Below are 14905 nucleotides of genomic sequence, written 5' to 3' on the forward strand. Positions count from 1 at the left end.
AAATATTGCTTTACGACATTTCTTGGTGTCCTCTTACCACTCACAGCACCCCTCATCTCTGGATCAGGTTGTAAGCTCCTTGGGAAACACACTGTGTAGCTTAATAGTTGTATTTTCCTGGTTCATAGCATGCGGCACCTGCCCCACAGTTGTCACTGGGTCCCCCGACTGCAAAAGCAGAGCTTTTGGTGATGCCCGAGGGTGGGAAGGCCCAACTATGAAGGTTTCCTTGAATATCTCAGTGGATGTTAAATTTCCTAGATTACCTCAGTGGATGCTACATCGGACCACAGGGGCCTTATCTCCCCAACGAGATTTTAACTTCCTCGAGGACAAGGACTGTGTCACAGACCTTTGCCACTCCACAGCACCCAGCCAGGATGATGGTCAAGAGGTACCTGGGTTTTCTGGAGGAGATACTTTTGTTCTGTGGGAAAGGCTCACAACTTGTGGAGAATTTGCTTATTGTCAGAGAGGCCAACTTTTATACCCTGTCCCTTGGATCCTGGGAGGTAGGACCAAGAAGGGGAAGGCGCCTGTGAGCACGTAGACTTGTGAGCAAGGCCTCCGGTTGGATGTCAGAAGGGGAGAGAGGGAGACGCTCCTAGGGGAAAGCTGGGGGATTGGGAAGCCTGGGCCAGTCTCTAGTTTGATCCTAGTTGGGGCTTTAGTTGCTGCCTTTGCTCAGGTGGCGGCCCCTCCACCGTCTCACTCCCTAGCCACGGGAAAAGGATGTGCTGCATGCCTGGAGTCAACAGGTCCCCACGGCCGGGGCCTTCTGCACGCTGCCACGAGGCACAGGGATTCCAGCTGCCGTCACAGTCCTTGCCAGGAGAGGAGACTCCAACTCAGCTGTAGAAAAAAACCAGGCAAGGGACCTGGCCACTAAGGCCTTCCGCTCCCCAAACGGCACGTTGACAAGTGCTGAGTCCAGAGCCGGTGAGGTCCAGGTCAGCCATGCCCTCTTGGTCAAAGGCCATCCACCCCCCAGCATAGCCTGTGATGAGAAACACCTGCTGCTTCTCAGCAGGGACCTCTACCTGGCATTCAAGGCCCTTAGAAATCTGGCCCCCCTTTTTGGGTCATTTATAAGCCACCCCTACCCTCACAAATTGCCTGCTCTGGCCAAAGCGGGGAACTTGATGTCTTGTCCTTGTACAGCCTGGTTCCCCAAGACCACCTGCCCTTGGCAACATGGGCCCCTGCCTCCCCCCAGCCAGTCTCAGGACCCAGCTGTAGCATCACCTCCATGAAGCCTCCCCTGGCATGGACCACTCGCTGGTTACCAACTCTATACAACCTCTTTTATGCTACCTTTTCTCATGGGCAAATCTTACATTTCAGTGAAATCCCCAAGGCAGAGAGCTTCTCACGTCTGTGTTCCCCTGGCAGCTCATACAAAGGGACACTTGACAGACACCAGGGGCATGTGGATCAATAAGTCGATGTCAGCGGGGGGGTCAGGCTCTCCTTCCCTTTGATGCTTGCAGGGAAGGGCCCGCAGAGCTAAGGTGACTGAGCCACTGGACACGTTTTGGGGGCGGGGGGGGGGGGGGGACACAGCCCAGAAAAGAGGTAGCACCTAGCACCGAAAAACAGGAGATGGAGAGTAGTACAGCTCCAACCCTGCCCCGATGACGTCCGTCCTGGACCAGCGTGTGCTGTTACCTTCTAACACGTGTTCTACTCACCCCACGGGATCCGCGTGACAGTCAAGTGAGATACTGTATAGAAAGTGCTTGACAAGCATGGCACAGAGTAGTTGGCATTAGCTATCCACATGGAGTTGAAAAGAGCTCAGACAGGGGCCAACTCCTGGCCCTAGGGCGAAGGTTGCTTTTATTTCCTTTCTTGGGAAGGGAGTGGGAGGGGAACTTTCCCACACACCAACCTAAGGAAGGGGTGGGTGCGGCCCCCGGAGGAGAGGGCTGGGAGAGCCGGAGGACTCCTCCGTGTCCACTAGCTGGCCCTGGGCTGCAGGGTGTGCCTGAGGTCACTGCCCTCGGGGTGACAGCTCCTGCAGGGCTGGAGGCACGCGGAGGTATCTGCTGGTGTCCACGAAGGGGGAGGGGGAGCAGGTGCCCTGAGTGAGGGAGCAGCGGGCTGGGCTGGAAGGCTCCACGCCCGACGCCTGCCCAGGATGGTAACTTTCCTAAGGCCTGGCTGGTGTGACTCTTCTCCCGAGACGGGCCTCTGGGGCCCAGCGGCATTGCTCACTCCGACGGCTGGCCCTTTAAATGTCCATCTCAAATTGTGACTCTTCACCTGGGGAGAGAAGGGACAGAGGGCCAGGTGAGCCATGGGCATGTGGTAGCGCTGACATTCTAGAGGCCAAGAAGAGGCGTGGTTTCCCATTCTGCTGTTCCCACAAGGAGAGTAGGGCCAGGTTTGTGCTTCCAAGGAGAATGGAGGGAGGGCAGGACCAGGAATTCCTGGAAACACACGTCCAGCTGTGCTCCCTCCCCCAACCCCAAATGAAGCACAGAGATCACGTCTCCCCACAGGAGAGGTGACAGCCCTGAATTTTGTATAATTTGTATGATCTTTAATAAGAGTGAATGGCTCCTTGTGATTTGAAATAAATACAATTTCCCAAATATTTCTTAAACATAAATCCTTTCTGAGCACATGTCCCAACTTCTGGTTTAGAAAGTGGTACCCTAACCTACTAGGCATACATCTGATTCCCCACAGAATAGCCTGACCCTGTGATACAGAAGTTATTTGGGTAATTCAGCCACTCACTGCCCTTGTCCAACTCTTACCATTAAAATTTTCAATTTTAATTCATGCTGCAGCAGCTTGTTTTTTTCTTTTTTTAAAAAATTAATTAATGTATTTATTTATTTGGCTGTGCGTGGTCTTAGTTGCGGCCCTCAGGATCTTCGTTGCCGTGTGAGGGATCTTTTAGTTGTGGCTTGAGGGATCTAGTTCCCTGACCAGGGATTGAACCTGGGCCCCCTGCATTGGGAGCGTGGAGTCTTAACCACTGGATCGCCAGGGAATTCCCTTGTTTTCCTTTTTAATGGAACTGCCTCCTTCACGATCTCCTGGCCAACACTGCTCCAAGGTTCCACAGGGCAGGATGCCCGCTGTGACCCCCAGAGGGGAACAACTACCCTCGTCTACCCACAAATATGTGGGTCCAAGTGTGGGAGCCTTGGCTTCTCATAGCCAGTCAAGCAAAATGGAAAATCATGTCCCCCTCCTCCACTACACCCCATCCCAACAACCATGCAGACCACTAGGCTGTTATTGTGGGGTCAGAGCTGTTGGCCTGGGGCACTGCTGGGCTAATCCGCATTTGTTATGGGCCAGAGCAGTTCTAGAAACTGGGAGGGAAGAGGGTGTGCAAGTGCGGGCGATGGACAGCCTTCAGGTAGCGGTGACACAACCATTTCAGGTGATGACAACCTCCATCCTCAACTACCAGTCTTTGGTTTAAGCGGGGGACTGACCATGTGACTCTATCCCTCCTTCTCTCCATCCTGTAACAAAGGGCAGGGAACTGCGCTGCCTGGGGCCGTCCTTCCTACTGCGCTTTCTGTGCCCGAGTCCACCTCCCTTCCCTCCAAGGCTCTCCAAGTCTGAAGGCAGGGCGACTGGGGCCCGTCTTGGGAGTTGGGGTTCCCGAGTTAATAATGAACCACATCCTGCAGGCGATGGGTTCTGGGGAGATGGGTTCTCTGCTGCTGTCAGCAGAGCCAGCCCAGCCTGAGGTCCCAGCTCCTTCCTGTCTGGGCTTGGTGTACTGCCTTTGGGTGAAGGGTCAGCGGCCTCCAGGCTGACTCAGGCTGTCTACGAGTGCTTATGCTGCATCCTTCACGTAGCGGGAGCGCTCAGATGTTCCTGCCAGCCAGTCCCGATGCCACAAAGAGGGCATTCACACACCTCTGGCGGGGTGGCTGCTCTGATCGCTTGGCAGGGGGTGTGGGGCACAGACACCAGGAAGAACCCAGCTACACCATGTGGTACCTGCAGAAACAACTGGTTGCACTGTTTCTACCATCTCCAGAATCCGCTACGGACACCCTAACAGAAGGCATCCTGGATGCCTTTCTGATCCCACAGACATGTAACTTCCTAGAGGGCGAGGACGCGGTGGCTTTGATAAGTCACCTCCTGCCCACAAATATCGTGGGTGGGTTCCGAGTATCACAGACACCCGGAAACGCTTCAGGGACAATTACACAAAGGTAATTGTGATTACCTGCGTGATCCCCTGGCGTTTCAAGCAAGCTCCCCACTAATGAGATTATCTGAGGCCAAATCGCTTTTCCTCCGGTTCCTGGGCCCCTTTCCCGGGGAAGGCTGGTTCTGATGAAAGTTCTACACTCCAGTCCCTACCCACACCCTCTGGACTCTGGGCGGTTCCATGCAGGAGCATCATTCCCCTCCCTGGAACTCCCCCTGAGCTGATGGGACCACACACACTCCCTTCCCCAGGGAGAGCCTGGCCGAGCCCGGCCACTCACCGCCCGCCGGCTTGTCCTCTGGGCTGCTGCTCAGGTGGTCCTGGCTGGCTTCTGTAGGGGGCTCATCACCCACAGGGCTAGTGACCCCGGGAATGGTGGGCAGGTCCCGCGGGGGCGTTTTGGTCACAGGTGAGTTCCGACACTCCATTAGGAACTTCCGGTCGTAGATGATCCTGGTACCTGGCAGGGGGCGGGGACATTGATAAAGCCATAGCCATGGCGGACTCCCCGCCCCGCCCCCCCCCCGCCCCCCCCGCCAGCCTGCTGTTTTCCCCCATGTCTTTGAGGTGTGGCTGCAGCGCAGGTGGCAGGTTTTCCTGCAAAAGCCTGGACGGAGGAGTGAGGCTTACTCATGCCTGGCTGCAGCCCAGGACCCTGCTGCTACCAAACTGCCCCATCTCCCCTGAGACACCCCCGCCCCCAGCATCCTTTACCTATCCGCTCCAATGCGTCCCTGCACTCCAGGGCTTCTACACAGGAGAGAGGGTGACTCTCCTTTCTCAAGTGTCACCCTAGGGTGAGGGGGCCATGTCTTATGATTCACTATCCTTAAAGCACCCAGGACCCCTCCTATGGGGGCGGCTGCCTGCGAGACTCCTTAAAAAGGGAGTGTTTTCTCAAGCAGAGGACCCAGGAGCCTGGTGGGAGGCCAGCTGATTCCTCAAACAAGAGTGAAGACTGAGAAGGTTACTCCCGTTGGGCCCTTGTTTAATCCTGATTATCTCGGAAGCACCAGCGTGGTCCTAGTAACATAACACCTCCCGAACATTTGCTGATGGCTCCCCTCTCAACAAGGAGCAGGCCCCAGGCTCCTAGCCATCACCAGGCAGAGGAATCTAGCCAGAATTTAAAACTGTCTTGTTGTCATTATGTTTCTTTTTATAGCTACCTTCTATTTACAGCAAGTGAGTCTGGTTTTTCCATATACAGTTGTGATATCAAGCTTCCTTTTAATAAATACAATAGGATATAATTGAATACGGTAATAGTACATGTTATATATTACATGATATATGTAATAATAAAAACTAAATTTAAAAGAGAAGGTGATAAAAAGAAAAATATTAAATATATGTACAAGTAGAATGCAAAGTATGATAAAGACCGCAGATGAGGGACTTCCCTGGTGGCGCAGTGGTTAAGAATCCGCCTGCCAATGCAGGGGACATGGGTTCGAGCCCTGGTCCGGGAAGATCCCACATGCCGCGGAGCAGCTAAGCCTGTGAGCCACAACTACTGAGCCTGCGCTCCAGAGCCTGCGAGCCACAACTACTGGGCCCGCGTGCCACAACTACTGAAGCCCACGTGACTAGAGCCCATGTTCCGCAACAAGAGGAGCCACCGCAATGAGAAGCCTGCACATCACAACGAAGAGCAGCCCCCGCTCGCCGCAACTAGAGAAAGCCCGTGCGCAGCAACCAAGACCCAACGCAGCCAAAAATAAATAGATAGAATAAATAAATTTAAAAAGAAAAACAAAAACAACTTGGAGGTCAGCAGCTTCTGGGGAGGTTCTTTAAAGGTCACTAGCCCTCAGCAATTTTTTAAACAAGCGTGGTAAAATAGAAACAACATAAAACTTACCATCTGAACTAATTTTAAAATGTACAGTTGAGTAGTGTAAGTACATCCGCATGGTTGTACAACCCATCTCCAGGACTGTTTTCATCCTGCCAAACTGAAACTCTATCCAGGAAACAACTCCCCCTCCCCCAGCCCCTGGCAACCACCACTCCACTTTCTGTCTCTCTGAGCTGGACTGCTCTAGGTGCCTCATATAAGTGGAATCACACAGTATTTGTCTTTTTGCAACTGTTGTTTCACTTAGCATAATGTCCTCAAGGTTCATCCACATGGTTGGACCCCATGTGGGAATTTCCTTCCATTGAAGGCTGAATAACATTCAATTGTATGGCTATACCAATTTTGTTTATTCACAGACATTCGGGTTGCATCTACCTTTTGGTTATTGTGAATAATGCTACTAGGATCATGGGTGTACAAATATCTTGAGACCCTCCTTTCAATTCTTCAGGGTACATACTCAGAAGTAGCCCCCAGCATTTGAAAAGTCAGTAATTACGCTTAAAAGAGAAAAATAAATAAACAATGTGCCCTTTATCCTATAGCTAGTGCACTTATTTAAAAATAAAAATCCTCACTTCAGTTAATAAAATCCATAACCTAAATGCCAGCAGAGGTGGCACCCGAGACAGCCACCATCAGAATAATTCAGCCAGGGAGGGAGGCTGTAGGAGGGTAAACAGGGCGTTCAGAAAGTCAGCTGACAAGGCATGGAGCCTGGGAGCGGAGGAGACCACAAAGCCACCACTGACTAATTTGGGGCTGGTGAAGAATAGGAGCTGGAGATGAAGCTGCTTTGGCTTTTTAACCCTTTCTTCTTCCAACCCTTCATGGGATCCACCATCACACAGCTTCAGTGAACAGTGATCTTCTGGAAATTCCCTAAGCCTCCCACAGAGGACGCAAACTTTACAAAACACACACAGTCCCACACTGTCAAAAATAGGAACCATTAGCTGACAAGGCTGCTGCTGTCTCCCGGAACTGAGGACGTGGCCTGCATACGGGGACAGGAAGTGGAAACCAGCAGGGGATGCCACGGTCCCTGCGAGGCTGAGCGAGGTGCTGGTCAAGTGTGATCCTCTGGCGCATGTGGGTGTCACACCAGCCCGTCCCCACGTAACACTCTTCAGCTGAGGGCCTACTTCCTCTCTGTGTAAGGGAAAATGACCCACCTCCACTAGGTTTCTATAAACAAAAGCTTTTGAGGATCTAGGCAGCTTCCAGCTGGTAGAGCAAAGCCAGTGTTCCCTACTGCTTCTCTCCAAGAGAGAGAAGTAGAACACCAAGAACAAGTAGAAGCACATGCTCCCACCTGGATGCAAAAGGGGTTCCAACTGTTCTCCAAATCATGATATATGAAGACAGAAAGTGAATGGAGGAGTGATTCTGACAGAGAGAGGGAAAGGGTGACAACTAAATGCAGGAAGGTGGCAGTGGAGGTTACAACAGGAAGCAAGCGGGGTCAGAACCCAGGAAGGTTCAGGAATTAGAGGCATCAAGGAAAATGGGGATGGGGGCTGAGAACAGGGAGAGGTGCCACACATTCCTCATCCAGGAGGAGGGGAGACAGGGAAAATAAGTAAAGCTGACCTCCTGAATGGTGGCCTCAAACCCCCAGCCCTGCCCTGCTTCAGAATCAAGAGTAAAGATAATGATCTGTAGAAACGGATTTTGGGAGGGGGGTATCCCAAATGCAAAAAACCAACTAGCCACTAGATTGAGTTCACCAGTCTCCACAACTCACAAGGGGCTTCCAGTCAGCTCTTAAGTACCTCACTCTTAAATATAAACAGTCAAATGTCTCCATGCATTTCTGAAAAAAAGCTCACAACATTTAATGAGAGATTCAAATAAACCAACAGGGACTTCCCTGGTGGCGCAGTGGTTAAGAATTAGCCTGCCAATGCAGGGGACACGGGTTCAGGCCCTGGTCTGGGAAGATCCCACATGCTGAGGAGCAACTAAGCCCGTGCACCACAACTACTGAGCCCGTGCTGTAGAGCCCGCGAGCCACAACTACTGAGCCTGCGTGCCACAACCACTGAAGCCCGCGTGCCTAGAGCCCGTGCTCCGCAACAAGAGAACCCACCGCAACAAGAAGCCTGCGCACCGCAACGAAGAGTAGCCCCTGCTCAAGGCAACTAGAGAAAGCCCGTGCGCAGCAACAAAGACCCAACGCAGCATAAATAAATAAATAAGTAGATAAATAAACAAATTAACAGTGGAAAAGAATCTGCCTGCCAATGCAGGGGACACGGGTTCGAGCCCTGGTCCGGGAAGGTTGCATATGCCGCAGAGCAACTAAGCCCACGTGCCACAACTACTAAGCCTGCACTCTGGAGCCCACGAGCTACAGCTACTGCGCCTGCGCTCTAGAGCCCATGAGCTACAACTACTGAGCCTGTGCTCTAGAGCCTGCGAGCCACACACAACTATGGAGCCCACACGCCGCCACTACTGAACCCCGTGTGCTCTAGGGCCCATGCTCCGCTACAAGAGAACCCACTGCAATGAGAAGCCCACGCACCTCAACGAGGAGTAGCCCCTGCTCACCACAACTAGAGGAAGCCTGCACGCAGCAACGAAGACCCATCGCAGCCAAAAACAAAACAAAACAAATTGAAACCAACAGGAGGAAACAGATAATAAAGGGAGCAGAAGACAAAAAGATAACCAATTAGAGATAGTACCCAAATCCTGGATAATAGGAAGTCAAGAAAGAGAGAAAAGAAAAATTGATCAAAAGAATTTACTTGAATAGAAAAAAAGAAGAGAGCCTTTTCCTGAATTGAGAGATGAGTCTTTTTTCTTTTTTTTTTTAAACCAGTTTACTGTTTTTATTTTTTTAATTTTTATTTATTTATTTTTTGGCTGCATTGGGTCTTCGTTGCTGTGTGTGGGCTTTCTCTAGTTGTGGTGAGCAGGGGCTCACTTTGTTGAGGTGCGCGGGCTTCTCACTGTGGTGGCTTCTCTTGTTGCGGAGCACGGACTCTAGGCGCGCCGGCTTCAGTAGTTGTGGCTCACGGGCTCTACAGCACAGGCTCAGTAGTTGTGGCACACGGCCTTAGTTGCTCCGCGGCATGTAGGATTTTCCCGGACCAGGGCTCGAACCCATGTCCCATGCCTTGGCAGGAGATTCTTAACCACTGTGCCACCAGGGAATTCCCTGTCTACTTTTTTAAAAATAAATTTATTTATTTATTTGTTTATCTATCTATCTACTTATTTTTGGCTACGCTGAGTCTTCGTTGCTGCACGCAGGCCTTCTCTAGTTGCGGCGAGCGGGGGCTACTCTTCCTTGCGGTGTGCAGGTTTCTCATTGTGGTGGCTTCTTGTTATGGAACACAGGCTGTGAGCGCGTGGGCTTCAGTACTTGTGGCACGCGGGCTCAATAGTTCTGGTGCACGGGCTTAGTTGCCCTGCAGCATGTGGGATCTTCCAGGACCAGGGCTCGAACCTGTGCCCCCTGCATTGGCAGGCGGATTCTTAACCACTGAGCCACCAGGGAAGTCCTATAACTTTATATATATACAACTTTGATTTTTTTTTTTAAACTAAGAGACAGGTTAAATAAGTTATGGGTCAGACCTACAATACAATGCTGTGCAGGTACTATTTGGAATAAGAAAAGTGTACACTGTCCACAGTATTTCATGAAAAAGTCACAGAACTGTATTTTGTGTTTGGTTATCTCTGGGGGTGAGATAAGGATTAAGGCAAAGAAAACATCTTTTACACGGAACTTTTTAATACAAAACTGTAATAAGGATATAGGGTCAGAATCTCCTTTCCTAGTAAGTCAAGTTAAAACTGCCGTGGCTGGAACAAGATAGCCTCCCCACCCCATGAAAGCCCAGGGGGCTCTCTGCTGGGCTGGGGACGGAGTGGTACGCTCACCCCTCCAGCACCTCCAGGCCGTGTGTACCAGCCCCGTCCACGCTAGACTTTAACTCCACAACTGTATTCAAGGATCAGGAGAAGTGTTAACACTCACCCACAAAATTGCCAGTCTTTGCTCAATCCCTGAGAGTAGGTGTGCTGGGTCAGTCATGTATTCACTCACTGAACCCCTTTGTTTGTTTGTGTTTTGGCCACGCCATGGGGCTTGCAGGGATCTTAGTTTCCCGACCAGGGATCAAACCTGTGCCCCCTGCAGTGGAAGCGTTGAGTCCTAACCACTGGACCGCCAGGGAAGTCCCTCACTGAACCCCTTTGGACCACAGCAGGCCAGGTGTGAGGGATGTAAGGGACCGTTAGATATAGGAACAGCTCCCTGATCTCAGACACACACTTAGTGAGAGGAGAAAGACCTGGAAACAAACGATTACTGTCAAGTGTGTGGAGTCTAAAAACGGAGGCATAGGTGGGGATCACAGAGGGACAGGGAGAGATCTACCCCGTGTGTATCGCTGGCGACAGAGAATCCAAGCCCCCTGACCCTGAACCCCTGAGCCAGAGAAGCATCCAAATCACCCCAATTCTGCACTGCCTCAAACTGGGGGGTGGTCCGTGGGTGACTCAGATGGGAGGTACTGGAGGTGCAGAGCAGGGGAATCCAGAACCTGCCACCCTGCAGGGCTGGGGGGAGAAGAGAGGTGGACCACCCCCACCCGCATCACGCTTCCAACCATTTGTGTAGCCGGGATCCCGTTGGGTGCTGGGGGAGAGTTCAAGGTTGGGTCTCGAACTACATGTAGAGAATAACTGAGGCTGCCTTCTAACTGAAAGCCCATTCAGATGCATCGCCGTAAGTCCAGCGGGCTGCCAGAGTTCCCAGCTATGGAGAGAAAGGGTGGGAACAACACTGGAGTAGGGGTTGGTGGGGGAGAATACGGTGCTGCTCTCTTCCTACAGCCTAGTGGTCAGAGACCCAGCTCTCCCACTTGCTGGCTCTACCCACTCTGGGCGTTATTGCTCTGTGTCTCTGTGCCTCGATTTCTTCCTCTGTAGAATGGGGATGATGGTGACGACGACAGTGCCACTTCACAGGGTCACTGCGTGGGGCAGCACAGTGGCTGACACAATGTGAGCCCTAAACAAACAAACCCTAGCTATTACCACGGCCAGTGTGGCTTCAGGTGACTACTTTACCCTTTATTCAGTCCCATCCACACCAGGGATCAGTTGGATGGGGGCCAAAACAAAGAAACAAACAAAAAATTGGGACAAATCAGAGGGGAGGCAAGCAACCTGCGAAGAGACTTGTGGGGAAAGGGCAGGGGTGGAGATGGGGGAGGGTAAGGGCGTCCTCCATCCTTTTTTGGTCCACAGAAACATGCTTCAAGAACCACAGGGCGACTTCCCTGGATGTGCACCAAATTTTCTCCAGGCAGGTTTTGGGGTGAGGACAGCTTGTTTGAACATATAAAGCTAGGCAGACCTTCCCTAGGGTCTGGTTTCCGCACCGGTAAACAAGGGCTTGTTCTGGGCTCATTCAAACTATTTTTAAAGCACCAACCCCGTGCCAGGATTTAGAGGTAATCTCTCAGGTCTGTTCCAGCTCTGACACCAACCATTTATTTTTAGGATCTCCTTGTGGGCAGGTGCTTTTCAAGTGTAACTAGCCCGGGGCCGGGGACGCAGCAGTTCTGGGCTCAAACCCGGGTGCGCCACACACCAGCCCTCACCTCCCAGTCCCAGCTTCATTCCACAGCTCGGTGCAAACGAGACCCGCGCCTCCCAGGAGTGGCCTGAAGATCACATCACCACGTGAGCCCTGCCTGCCTGTGGGCAGGGGGGCGGCGCTCAGAGCCTGACCTGCTAGGTCTCCGTGGCCCCCTCGACCCCCAGGAGGGAGACACATTGTCCTCGACTCCCAGACAGGAAACTGAGGCTCAGAAAGGCCGGCCCCTCGCAGCCATCCTGAGGCAGACCCAGCCCGTGCCGCCTCCAACACCAGCCTCTGTTTATCATGAGCAGGGCAGCGGGGCCACCGCACCGGCCACTGGGGAAGTCCTAGGGGTCTCCAGACTTCTGCCTCCTTTCCCGCCTGTTTGGCCAGAACAGGATGTTCCCTGGGAGGGAGGCCTCCTAGATTCCTTCTTCATCCCCGGCCCCCCCCTGCGGTCCCGCCCTCCCCTGGGGGCCAAGCGGCGTCTGGATACGGCTCCTGTAAGTTGAGACCCTGTAAGTTGAGACGCTGGTCGCTCGCTCTCCCCGGGCCTCTCTGGCAGCAGCGCTCCTCCGCAGGACGTGAGGCCCGACCAGAGTACAAGTGCGGAATTCCTAGAACTGCTGTTCCCCTTCCAGGAGCGGGAGAGCATTTCACAACACGGTCAGACGGAGGGCCGGACGCTTGTGCTCGGACGCGGGCCAGCCGCCCGGGAGCCACGCACTCATGAGCTTACAGCCGGCTCACCGGCGGTGCCCCGACCACCGACGAGCGGGAGGCACGGCCGCGCGGGCCCGCAGGGCTCTCCCTCCCCGCCCTTGCCTGGGCGGCTGTTCTCGCTGCGCAGTCTGTCGGGCACGCGGAGCCGACCGGGTCCGGGAGAGAATCTTGGTGGAGAAGCAGAAGAGCACGCTCCCTCCAAGACTGCCCTCACGTCTGGCCCCGCCAGCTCTGCAGAGAGAACCAAGATGCCCACGTTCTCGTGGGTCAAGGGGTCTTATGAAGGTCCTGGAGTAACAAAGGTGCCACCAGCGAGTGGCAAAGGGCCCTCCCTTCAGGCCCCATGAGGGAATAGGCCGGTTGATTCGAAAATTAAGCAGAAGGGTCAAGGCTTTTACAGGGACGTTCAGAACAAAATAGCTGAACGAATTCTTCTAGGGCCGGCCCAGCTCCTCCCCGTTCCCTGTGCACCTGGCAGAGCCAGGTAAGGCTGCCTCCGAAACTCACTACCAACAGGGGAGGGCCCGTCTGAAATGCCCCACCCCTGTTGTTGCTGGAAACGGGAGGGGCCCTGTTTTTTGTGAATGGCACCCCCCAAATTCACATGCAGAAGCCCCAACCCCTAGTACCTCAGTGTAACCCTAATTGGAGAGAAGGTCTTTTAAGCAGGCCATTATGTTAAAATGAGGCCGTTGGGTAGGGGCCCTAAAACAACATGCTGGTGTCCTTGTAAGAGGAGAGAGAGATTCCACAGAGGAAGGACGCCCACCAGGTGCAGAGGCAGCAAGAGGGCTGCGGTCTGCAAGCCAAGGGCAGGGCCTCAGGAGAAACCAAGCCTGCCAGCACTTTGATCTTGGACTTCCAGCTTCCAGACCAAGAAGGAAATAAACTTCTGTTGTTTAAACTACCCAGTCTGTGGATTTTGTTACGGGAGCCCTAACAAATTAATACAGGCCCCCTTTCCCCTTTTGTTCAGAAGAGCAGAAGAGAGAAACCCAGGGCTTCCCTGGTGGCACAGTGGTTAAGAATCTACCTGCCAATGCAGGGGACACGGGTTTGAGCCCTGGTCTGGGAAGATCCCACAGGCCACGGAGCAACTAAGCCCGTGTGCCGCAACTACTGAGCCTGTGCTCTAGAGCCCGTGAGCCACAACTACTGAGCCCCCATGCTGCAACTAATGAAGCCCACGTGTCTAGAGCCCGTGCTCCGCAACAACAGAAGCCATCACAATGAGAAGCCCACTCACCTCAACGAAGAGTAGCTCCCGCACCGCAGGCAGAGAAAGCCCGCGTGGAGCAACAAAGACCCAACACAGCCAAAAAATAATAATAAAATAAAATAAAATAAAATAAATTTTTAAAAAATTAAAAAATAAATAAAAATAAAATAAAACCCAAGTCTGCTTCCTTTGTGAAGTCTCCCTGCCACTCCCCAGAGCTCTTTAAAAAAAAAAAAGAGAGAGAGAAGCCCACTTATACACACCCACTCTTTAAGGCAAGAGACCCAGTTCTTCACCTCCACACCGTGTGCCTCACCGGGCGTGTGCTGACTGTGAACCCGTCTGCACCCCCAGTAGTCTCCCTCCCACCCTCCTGTGGACTGCTGGGCTCAGACACCTGACATCACCCTCTTGCCAGTATTCCAGAAAATCAAGGATGTTCAAATGCGAGTGCTGAGCAGGGCTGGGCAAGCATGGGCTCCTCTGAAGGATGTACCCAAAGCCCGGCTTCTTGAAGGGGAAAGAGGTAGGCTGGGCAGCAGTTAGTAAGAGAAGGCATGACACCAAGTGAATGTATGGCCCAGTGGCCTGGCACCATGGCCATCTGTATGGTTTGCTTTCTGGAGCTGGACAGAAGGGCTTGAAAATGGGGCATGGGATCTATGACTCAATATTTTCAGGAAGGTGTCCTCTGTTCTTAAACCAACAGTCAATTCACAGGCTTGTGATTCCTGTCTGCTTCTACACCTGGCCCTGGCTCTGCTGGCCACACAGCAGGACGGGCAGTTAAGTCTCCTTAAAGGACTGTTCTTTGAGGCTTGGCCCTTGTGGAACATCGTCTAAAAGCGTGGTCTGCATAAATCCTCCGATCCCTGTTTGCACGTGCGGCTTCCCTCATTCAAAGGAGTTATTTTCCCCTCTCGTTGAATCTGGGCTAGCCCGCAGCTTGCCTTGACTGACAGAATACCATGTCAGTGACATTATGTGACTTCTGAGCCTCGGCCTTAAGAGGCCTTGCAAACTGCCATGTAAACAAGCTCACATTCTGAATGATGTGAGACCACGAGGACAGAAAGAGAGCCCAACCTTCCAGCTGTCCCCAGCAATGCCCAGACAGGTGGCTAAGGCCATCTTGGACCTTCCAGCCCAGGGCAATCCAGCTGCCAACTGTATGCAGCCAGATGAGTAGCTCAGGCAAGATGATCAAAAAATGCCCAACTAGGGCTTCCCTGGTGGCGCAGCAGTTGAGAGTCTGCCTGCTGATGCAGGGGACATGGGTTCGTGTCCCGGTCC

The 14905-nt window shown here is 52.8% G+C and overlaps 1 protein-coding gene and 1 long non-coding RNA gene across 2 annotated transcripts in view; both read right to left on the bottom strand.

Annotated features, from left to right (window-relative positions):
- Positions 1-1813: 1813 nt before the first annotated feature.
- EIF4EBP1 (eukaryotic translation initiation factor 4E binding protein 1) overlaps positions 1814-14905 on the bottom strand; it is a 19186-nt gene continuing 6094 nt past the window's right edge. The window contains exons 2-3 of the mRNA XM_007127471.4: positions 4476-4655; positions 1814-2265 (exon numbers count right to left, since the gene is read on the bottom strand). Of these exons, the coding sequence (XP_007127533.1) occupies positions 2234-2265; positions 4476-4655 (212 nt within the window). The 3' untranslated portion in view covers positions 1814-2233. The remainder of the gene's footprint in view (positions 2266-4475; positions 4656-14905) is intronic.
- On the bottom strand, positions 11557-14017 carry LOC129391664 (uncharacterized). The gene is made up of 2 exons (XR_008616249.1): positions 13640-14017; positions 11557-12624 (listed from the first exon to the last, which is right to left on the bottom strand). It is a non-coding gene; the product is annotated as an uncharacterized lncRNA (long non-coding RNA).

Source organism: Physeter macrocephalus, chromosome 20 (assembly GCF_002837175.3).
Source record: "Physeter macrocephalus isolate SW-GA chromosome 20, ASM283717v5, whole genome shotgun sequence".
In the NCBI taxonomy this organism is placed as follows: Eukaryota; Metazoa; Chordata; class Mammalia; order Artiodactyla; family Physeteridae; genus Physeter; species Physeter macrocephalus.